The 10,389-nt window shown below is 41.2% G+C and overlaps 1 protein-coding gene across 1 annotated transcript; it reads left to right on the top strand.

Annotated features, from left to right (window-relative positions):
• The first annotated feature begins 257 nt into the window (after positions 1 to 257).
• LOC309710686 (uncharacterized protein) lies at positions 258 to 9,811 on the top strand. The gene is made up of 6 exons (XM_082540378.1): positions 258 to 781; positions 1,215 to 1,399; positions 1,582 to 1,611; positions 2,969 to 3,111; positions 8,489 to 8,560; positions 9,087 to 9,811. The coding sequence occupies exons 2-6, from the start codon at positions 1,279 to 1,281 to the stop codon at positions 9,102 to 9,104; spliced, it is 384 nt and encodes a 127-aa protein (XP_082396504.1). The 5' UTR covers positions 258 to 781; positions 1,215 to 1,278; the 3' UTR covers positions 9,105 to 9,811.
• Positions 9,812 to 10,389: the final 578 nt, after the last annotated feature.

The following is a 10,389-nucleotide window of genomic DNA, read 5'->3' as shown; positions in this document are numbered from 1 at the left end:
GAAGTGTGAGTTTTTAAACGGATAATGGATTTTAAAGGCACTTACAGCAGCATTCACAAAGTGGGCCAACCCTAACTTCCTGCAAATACCCACACCTATTATTTACAAATCATAGGCTATTTGATTCTATAATTTTTACTTAAACAAAAGCGAAAAACATTTTTTAAAATAAAGTAAAAATTGGGGAGGGGGGGGGGGGGGGGCGATTTAGGCCTCCAATGCAAACAGTTGATGACGGACCAGCTGTGCAGCTGCAGTTAACATGGTGCTCACAGTGAAAAGCCCACCAGTGTTCTCTTGCATAATTGCACTGCCACTAATTGGTAGTTTGGCCACAGATGTATTGAGCCGACTGGAGATTTTTAAAGAGCCTGCTGCACCTACACGCTGTGGGCAACCTACGTGCAGAAAGCGCTACGTAATCTTTGTGTGTGTGTGTGTGTGTGTGTGTGTGTGTGTGTGTGTGTGTGTGAGTGAGTGAGTGAGTGAGTGAGCGTGTTACAGACAGGCAGTGGAGCGTCTCTGGTCTCTCGTAAGCATCGCGGGGTTTAATCGCTCCTTCTCCTTCGTCTGCAGGAGGCGCCCGTCGAACCCGTCTGTCTGTCGTCGTCCCTTCGTCGGTCTGTTTTAGCCGTTGTCTTTAGACAAGTTGAAGTTTGGAGACAATAACCCGTCCTTTTATTTTACACCCCTCTTCTCCTGCTCTTTGGGTGAAGCTTCACTGTCATCCCGGAAGATTCAGCACCTTCTCTCTCTCCTCAGAGGAAGTTGAAGCAAACAGGTGCGTGAACCCACAGCTCGTGTATCCATCGCCCTTATCTTAAAATGTGTTAAAATCGTCCGTTTGATACTGCTAACATCTACACAGTTATTTAGTTATTTATGCATTTTTATCACACACTCCAACACAATAGATCCGTTCTCTATTCCGGTTATTTCAATTTATAGTAAAATCCATTCATCCATTCATGGATGCTTAACAAAGGCTGTGACCAGCAGTTCCTACAGGTGGGATTTCCAGCAGCCTCAGAGCACAGCTGCCTGTATGGGCTGAACCCCACATTTGCACAAATATTTCAGCCGGCGATATTGGCTTGGCAAACCTGTCGGAGGGAAAAGAAGAAGGGCGGTGGCATCGTGTGTGTGTTTCTTTCTTTTTAATATCGGGCGTTTCATTTCATCCCAGTGTGCTTTCTCACTGTTCCTGTTTTCAGCACCCTCACAGCTGTGTGTGCGTAAAATAAATAAATAAATACATCGGGAGCCAATCGAGCAGCCATGGACGCGTTAATGAAGGGTTTCTCTAAAGCCAAGGACGGGGTCGTGGCAGCGGCCGAGAAAACCAAGCAGGGAGTGACCGGAGCGGCTGAGATGACGAAAGACGGGGTTATGTATGTCGGTGAGTTCTGGATTTTAATTTCATTGGTGACAGTGTTGCCAGAAAAAAATCGACGGGACCTTTCCAATGCTACTAATTCACTAATATTAGTATAATTACTTCTATTATAGGCTGATTACTGAATTCAACAGGGGACTTGTGGGTTATATTTCTAATTGACCTCCACCTGTATGTTGTTACAGGTACTAAAACAAAGGACGGAGTCACAACAGGTAACAGCATACATTATTTCACTGCCTCTCTGCATGACTTTACCCGTTTTCTGAATTCAGTCTGACTTTTGGTTTGGCTCAAGCTGTTAGAAAATGTAATCTATCCAAATCCACAGGTGGTCAGTAAGAGAGCTGTACTGTAACTCTGTAGGTTGGGGTTATATTTCACTGTTTAACTCAACACAAACCGCCTAATCCCCCACAGGCTATGCCTTGCCATTTCTCATACATGAAATACAGAGAAGCAGAAGGAGGCCGTCTGCTGTAGGCATTCAGGGAAATGGCTGTGCTTTTGTAGGCAGGTGGGATTATGAGAGGAAAACACAACAGCGTGATGTCTCATTTATTGTGAAGGTGGACAAGGGATCTTTGCTTCCAGTGGGACTAAGCGATGCACATTAGATGATCTGATAATCTGCTTTCAGGTGGTCCGCACAGACCAATCTAATGTCCTATGAGTACCCACGACTTGACTAATTATCCCATGTAGCACTGCTGCATCCCTGTAAGCCACATTTTGGCTCACTGCCAATCAAGACAAAGCAAACATCACCTCAGAGTTGACTACACGGCAATCTGAACAGTTCTTAACTGTTTTGCAAAGTCACAAATTAGCATTACAAATTCCTCATGTTTAAATTGTGGGCCAACATTGGGTTTTTCCAGTGTTGCTGTAGGGAATACTTAAGCAAGACATCAAACAGACAGCAGAAGGTTTGGTGCTTGGCGGCCCACATGTCAATTGTTAATGACATTTTCAATCTTAATTTCACAAAGAGATCTCACTAAAAACACTCTGCAAGATGCATACAGGAACGCTGTTGAAGACTGGATACGTCACAGAGAAAGCTTTTGAATGAGAAAGCCTGCAGCCAGCTCCCAAAGTTGGCCTGTCAACCAAATGATATGTCAGGTGATGATCCTGTTTTAAATAACACCGCAGGCAAAGCAAGTACGTTTATTTACACCAAAGAAAATTATCATTGGCAACAGTTGACTGGGACATACTGTTGCCACTAAACAAATGTAATTGCTGTAGTTTTGGAAGTAAAAAGTGTTCCCATTCTTTCCATCAAGAATTTGTTTTTGTTTGTTTTGTTTTTTTTTACTAGTGTGACAGTGTGTTCTGGGATTATCTTGCAGAAATAAGCAAGACTATTTCAAAAAAGATATCGTCCAGATGTGCAAGTTAGATGTGCTATCAAACAAGGTCACACCCAGAGAAGGCAGTGGCCTTTCTGGATCTTGTTCATATATACACACACACGCACACACACACACATATGTGTGTGTGTGTGCGTGCATATTGTTGTGGCTCTATAGAGATACATCCTCTATTCTCCTCCTTTCCCTACAGTTGCAGGTAAAACAGTGTCTGGAGTTTCTCAAGTGGGTGGAGCAGTGGTTACTGGAGTTACTGCCGTGGCCCAGAAAACCGTGGAGGGCGCGGGCACCATCGCCGCTGCCACCGGACTGGTCAAGAAGGACCCAGCCAAACAGGTAAGAAAGAAGACTGTTTTTCTATATCAGTATAAGAACTGATATTACGATATGTAAGACACGTATATAGAGTCTGCAGTGTGGGTTACAAATTTGCCTAAAGAGCTAAAGATCACTGGTTTGATCTTTGGGGTTGGATCTGGTGCATAGCTCAGGTATATATATGTATATAAAACGGTGTGGTTTACAAAGTTTTAGATATTGCAGTCTCTGAAGAGGATGCAATCTTCTCAATACAGTTGGTATATATAACTCCAGCATTGAATACCCAAAGCTAATAGGTAGCACAAACACAGACCGTGATTACACAGTTACACCAATTTTAAACCATCATCTGACAGATGGAACTATACAAATTAAGGATACAACCTCCTTGTTTCATGCTATGACGAAGACCACAAACATTAGCATGTATGATAGCGTGGCTAAATAAATTGATGTACCTCGCCCTATGGAAGCTGGGATAGGCTCCACCCACGACCCTGAATCGAATAAGTGGAAGAGAATGGATGGACGGATGAATGACATTAAATTTTGTGTTGTACTACTTATTACTTTTAGGTCTTCAGGGTTTGAGTTTTAGACATTACAATTACAAGATGATAAGTGATAAGACAAATTCCAAGGGACTCTGGAGTTTTCCAGACTTTTCTTTTCCTCACCAAGAAATTTTTGATAATTTTGCAATTTCCAGTCATAACACATCCATGTGTCTTAGAATTTTAATTTTAGCATGCATGACCGAACATTATGGATGCTTACGCTTCCCCACGGCCAAATCAATATACCCTATATGCACGCAGTTAAAACACACCGCAGGAAATGTCATTTGGAGCCCAGCACATCCCTCCATTTCATGCTGTGGCCGCAAGCCATAACCCATTACTGTGCCAAATGGCCTCCTGACCTTGAGTCATTTGTCATCAATTCTCATATTTCTTCTCTGAAATGGAAGGTGTTACATATTGTTAGTTTTCCTGTGTTTTTCATCAGTCAGTCTGGCCTTCGTTTGTCACAGTAGGAGGAAAAGGCGAAGGCAGTTTACCGTAGCAAACCATTTACTGCTGAGACACAAGTCAAATATAAAGTATGACTCTTCTTCTGCCCTTTCAGTGGGTTCTGTGATTGTGTATTTTGCCACCGTCTTTTTATACATCTCTCTCTTTGCCTTAAGACTGAGATTTTGAGAGCAACTTTTGTATGGGTAGTGCCTAAACCACCAGTTAAGACAAATTTTTTCTGAAATTACAAGTAGCCTTTTGATTTCACTAAAAGCGCTTTGGAACAAAATCTTATGGTTGTGTTAATGTCGCAATCTTACACCTGCATAGAAAAAGTTAACTATTAACCCATGATACATTACTGTAGCATGTAGTTTGTTGTATTTTTTTATCTGATGCCACAGGAAAGAGGAAGGCTTGACTGAGAACATAAATCATGCCCTTATTTTACTTCATATTTTACTTTAAATTGACCCATACTTTGAAAATAAACACCATGGCAAATTAAAAATGACTTGAAAATAAGGTTTGAGACAATTATCTGATTAGGATAGTGTTAGCTGAGGTCAATGCATTTTCCCATAGGCTTCTAGACAGTCAGACTTCTTTATGCAACCAGACAAGTCGCCCCCTGCTGGCCGTGAAAAAGGTTTAAGTCACTTCCGAATTGATTTCACTTTTAAGCGTCAGCATTAGTGTGTCTAGGTTCTTCATATACATTGATGGGACAAAGATAATACAGCAGCACACCGAAAATAAAGTAAACATGGTCAGAAAAGTGAAGCTAATGGCTCTTTTTAATTACTTTCACAAGTTATTCCTAAAAAAAAAAGTAAATACTTAACATTTGTCAACGCTGTTAGATCTTAATGTGTTTTTGCGAGAATCCCTGAACAGAAACAGCAAAATTAAACGTGTCAGTCACCTTTAATTGCAACTTTAGATCTTCACTTTTGCACTTCTGCTTCACATCAGCTCACATTAACGTTGCAACTCTTTAGCACTCGAAAAGACAAACTTCAGCATAAGCAGCAGAAAAGGAAAGAAAAAAAGCTGTCACCACTTTTGTTGTCAACACACAGCAGTTACACTCTCCTGAACTTACACTGTTATATATCTGGATTAATAAGGTGTTAAATTGTGCTTTTCTGACGGCAGCGTTAAATTTGCCTGCAATAATTATCCTCCTCTCTCATAACGCTGCTGCGAGCAGCAGGAAATAACAAGCCAGCCAAATATTTCCCAGGGCAACGCAGAGACTTTGTCGAACGTTTGTTGTGATGCTCTCTCTTCCCTTAATTAGTTATGAAACACGGGAGAATCCATAACAGCAATTTAACAACAGCATGCACACACATGCACACATTTCTTTAAATCAGCCTTAATTGGCCGTGATTAGCAAATAAGTACCCAGTGGAAAGATAAGATACCAAAGAAATCATTGAGCGATTTCTCCTGCCGGTGGCGACAACTAAAAGGGTAGAAAGGGTTTTTCTGCAGCTTTTTTTTAATGCTTTCATCTTTTGTTGCTGGCAAAAAAAAAAAAAAAACCTAGAGCATCTGATTTTTTTATGAAAAGACAGAATTGGCCGGCAACACCTTTCATCTTTCACAGAAGTTGTTTATTGAAGCAGCGAGATAAATATTCAGTCTAAAGGAAGAATCATACATAGACATTTCTGCACACTGTAACTACACACACACACACACATTCAACCAACCATGCTTCCAGTGTGTCTGTACAATAACTTTTCTTTTTCAGTGTCAGGTGAACTCACCTGTCAGGCATAACATTCCACATGTAGACTTCTGTACTTCTGTTATACCTTCTTGAAATTGACTTTAGATTTATAGTGCACATGTACATTTTTGCCACCCTTATTTTTACTTTATTGTGAGATTAATAAAGTATCTATCTATCTATCTATCTATCTATCTATCTATCTATCTATCTATCTATCTATCTATCTACCTACCTACCCACACACACACACACACACACACACACACTTTTCCCAGTGAGAAACTAGAAAGAAGAGAGCATCAGATTGTCCTCATTTAAGCGTCATTTCCAGCCGGCTCAGCCATTAAACTTCATTAATATTGATTTTATTTAAAAATTGATGCCAGGTTGAGCGATTCCCTCCTTTAGCTGATACATACACACAGACACACACAGATCCACAAACAGAGGATGGTGGGATGCTGAGTTTTGATTAATCTCCTCATCTGGTTGTTCCGCCAATTCATCATCTGCTGGTGAGTCATATCATGACAAGAGAAAAGTGATGAGGATAGTGGGAGAAGAAAATGAGGCGAGGGTGGGCAGCGTAGTAGAAAACGTGGCGTAGGGCAGAGGGGAAAATGGTCTCAATAAACACATCTTATTGATGAAATCTTTTCAGCCGCGTGTGATAAAAGCTGCCGTTTCACGTAAAGCAGTTTTTGCTTGAAAATGGCTCTGAAACAACACAACGTGGTCCCTAGAGAGCTATCACTTTAGTAGATTCGCACAATATTGCTTCACTGAGATATATGAAGCAAATTTCTGTGTAAAACTTTTGCCCAAAGTTGAGTCTGATCGCAGCAAACACACAAGGTAGAATTCACTGTTACAGTGAATGTCTCCGGCTCCATAAGGGGAACAGATGGAGGCTTGATGGGTGGTGTTAAATGCAACAGCAGGAGGATAGGGTGCAGTAACTGGAGCACCTCACATCAGCCTTTCATCTCAGTGCACTGTGACCACTCCCCATTAAGGAAGGTCAGTTCAATGGCACAGCGCAATCAAGGAAAAATAGGAGGCATCACCCACCCCTCGCCCAGTCTTCATTAGCGTTTCACGCCTCGTCCTTGTCCCGCTTTTAGCCATCACAGTGACCGCCGCTCGTAATGAAAGTTGTGAAATGAGCATGAATGAATGCATCCGCGAACAAAGCTGCAGCACAGTGAACTGTGCACGCTGTTTACGTTCAGTCTTTTTGTTTTATACTTTTCAAAGTTTTTAGCTCAGTCACACACAGATGAATTAGAAGGCCGCCACTTCAGATCAACTCATTGGTCGTCTGAAGATTTTAAATGAGAATAACCACAATTACAGGAGCTTCATTTTCATGGTTAAATTGAGTCTGTGTCACAGGCACAGCAGCTTTAAAAACTCAATGTTAATTGCTGGAAGAAGATAAATGTTTTGCTGACCCACCACTTCATCCTGACCTCCTCCATAGTGGATTTTGTGACTCATTAACAAAATCAACAGGAACCTGTTGATTTTGTGAGACGCAGAACACGTAGGGGCTGATGCTGTCAGTCCACCCCAAATATTTTTTTTATTTGAAATATTCAGATAGATGACTGTAGAAAACTGTACAGAAATGTCCTCACACGTCCTTTTAAATTACTTTTGCCAAACTTTCAGTCATGTAATATTCCTTCTGCAGACACAAAAGCAGGCTCAAGGGATCACTCAGAGGTACTGTAGTCCCACAGCATATGTGGGTGACAAATGCGGAGGACACAGCGATGCAGCCGGTGTAGTTACAATGAACGTAATGACTGTAATTTGTTTTGGACAAAGGTGTCAAAGAAATATAATTTGATGTAATTAAATTGTGTCAGATCTTAAAAATGGCTCCAAGCAAAAATAGTGCAATCGCGCCCATTATCATATCCTTATTCCAAGGTTTTCCTGTGTCTAACAATTTGAATAACTGGAAATGGGAATATCAGTACATTTAAAAGTGAAGGTCGGGTCTTTAGGCTTCGGTTTGGCTTGTTAACTCTGTTGCTTGTTCACACTACAAGCAACAGAGTTAAAAAAAATGGACAACCTCAGTAGCTACACCTTTTCTATGTCACATGTCATCCTGGGGCCTGTGTGTATATGTGAACATTGTGATCGGGCAGGGCTGAAAAAACCTTGGCTTTGTTGTGCGTCACACAAGCATCAGGTGTCAGTTTGGAGCTTCCATTGAGCAGGACTCACCTTTGGCTTCTCACCTGTAGACTTATTCTGAACCACACACGGGACAAAAGTAACCCCATGACGTCATGCAGTGGTTATGGATGTGTAGTGTAGTCTGTGAGTCTACACAAAGAGCTTTTCTTTTCCCCAGCAATAATCCCATGCTGTGCATGTTTGCTCAAAGTGACCACCGTTCTGAGTGCCGGTCTCTAAAACCAGGGAAGAAATTTCATTTCTTTGAAATGACAGTTGGATGCAGTTAGTAGCACATCTACAGCTCAGGATATTTCACCTGCGTAACCATGTTTTTTATTCTTTCACTTTTCTTGCTGTTTTCTAGTTTAAAATACAGTCGCATTTTAAAGATCGAGCACAAATAAAAATACAATGTTTCTCTTTGGTCTTTCTCCAGAGTGACGATGCCTCAGCGGTACAGGATGTGGCAGAGTCACCAGTTGATACCGACCCTGCTGATGTCACAGAGGTAAGGCCCACCTGCCCCCACCGACCGTGTTAGCTGCAAATCACACTTGACTGGATAAAGTCTTGCAGGTGTAACCTCACCTAAGTTTTATTAGAAGTATTACGGTATAAAACTATTCATTCATTTTAACACATATTTAGCAAATGGATAGTTAGCTCAGGGACACGATAACTCGCTGTGTCTTTGGCATACCCAAGACAATAATCTTTAAATTACATCAACATTTCTGTTAAACAAATGAAAGGTTCATATATTATTTGGCATTTGCTGGCAACTTGCTTAAAGGTTACATCCTGCTTAAGGCAAAGACAGACTGTGAGCAGCTCCAGACAGCCACCAGAGTTCATAAATAAACCATTTAATGGGTGGTGTAACATTATCTCCGTTACTTTGCACAGTTTCTGTGATGTAATGTCATTAAGCTGCACAGACATGCATCTTTCAAGGTGACAACGATCGCGCCGCAGGAGGTCATCTGCATCCCAGATGATAAATCCAGACCTCTATTGTTTTTGGCCTGTTTCAGGAGGACTCTGACGAATAACCTGCTGGGGAGCGTCGCTGTCGAGGATAAATGATCGAAACATTCCATGTTGCTCTGCCAAGTCCCGTCGTGCCTCGTTTTGGTCCTTTATGGAGTCTGTGCTCAGCGTCGGTGTGCGTGCGTGTGTGCGTGTTTCCGTCCGTGCCGCCCCGTACGTCTGTACAATATCCGTGTAAATGTTGTGAAGATCGAAAGATGTCGCGTGAACGTGTTGGTGTGCGTCGGTGTGTGCCTTTTAAACATCAGTCTCGAAGGAGACCTCAGGTGTGTGTCCTCTGTGACCAGCTGTCATTTACAGTGACTCCCTCCCACTGAGAAAGCCAGCTGATCACTGCGTGTCTATGCGTGTGCGTGTGTGTCTATATATTTGTCAACTGTGTGGCTATGTCAGTAACTCAAACATGGAAATATACTGCAGTCTACAAACACCTAAGTGTCTCTATATAAATGAACACTTTACAGTGATCTGTTTGAGATGGGAGCAGAATAATATTCTCTATTTTTGTCTGTATACTGTCACTGTTTTTTGCGGTGGACTATAAAGTGCTGAGCTATTTGTGCTTTTCATATTTTTTAAGTTGTCACTGATATAACAGATATACTATATCATGTTGGATGGACTTTTGAAAACCCAGAGCATGTAAGGAACTGATATTCATTTAATGGGAATTAAATGTTGAATAAAATGTGTAAAAGTGTGAGACCCATGATGTTTTTAGAATTGTGCTTCATTGCTCAAATTAAATACAAAAGGAAAGAAAAAGCTATTGTCTAAAATAAAAGAGTGTAAAAAGAAACAAAAAGGCAAATCGCCTTTAGTCAGTAGTTGAGGAATAATTAGGGCAAAGCTATTTAAAAGTGACAGATGCGTCTTTAAAATGAATGCAGGAGATAATGGGCAGCCACTGTAATTTGGCAAGCACCAGCGTAATATGTTCAAATCATATCTGTGTGCCAGCTAAGATCTGGGCTGCGGTGTTCTGCACCAACAGGATGCGGTGAAGTCAGCTCTGACTCGTGCCAACACACAGCGCAGTAGTCACGACAGGAAAAAATAAAATCCGTAGCAGGGAGTGTGATCTGATTTGAAAGATTCAAATCTATCTATATAGATCTATATCTATATGTGTGTAGACTAGCTTTAAGTAAGTTGGCTGACCTATAACAATAAAAACGTGTTGAGAGCATTTTTAAAATTGTGGTGAGCGATGTTATGTGAATAACAGTGTATGTTAAAACAATGATCACACTGATAGTTCACAAGCTGGATGTCAAAGCATCTTCA

The sequence above is a fragment of the Aulonocara stuartgranti genome (assembly GCF_965226115.1).
Source record: "Aulonocara stuartgranti genome assembly, chromosome: 7".
NCBI classification, from domain to species: domain Eukaryota; kingdom Metazoa; phylum Chordata; class Actinopteri; order Cichliformes; family Cichlidae; genus Aulonocara; species Aulonocara stuartgranti.
This window is presented reverse-complemented; position numbering and strand designations above follow the sequence as displayed.

Coding starts and splice junctions, on each gene's coding strand:
- LOC309710686 (XM_082540378.1), top strand. CDS start 1,279: ATGGACGCGTTAATGAAGGGTTTCTCTAAAGCCAAGGACGGGGTCGTG. Junction 1,400..1,581: donor AGACGGGGTTATGTATGTCG/GTGAGTTCTGGA, acceptor ATGTTGTTACAG/GTACTAAAACAAAGGACGGA. Junction 1,612..2,968: donor AAAGGACGGAGTCACAACAG/GTAACAGCATAC, acceptor CTTTCCCTACAG/TTGCAGGTAAAACAGTGTCT.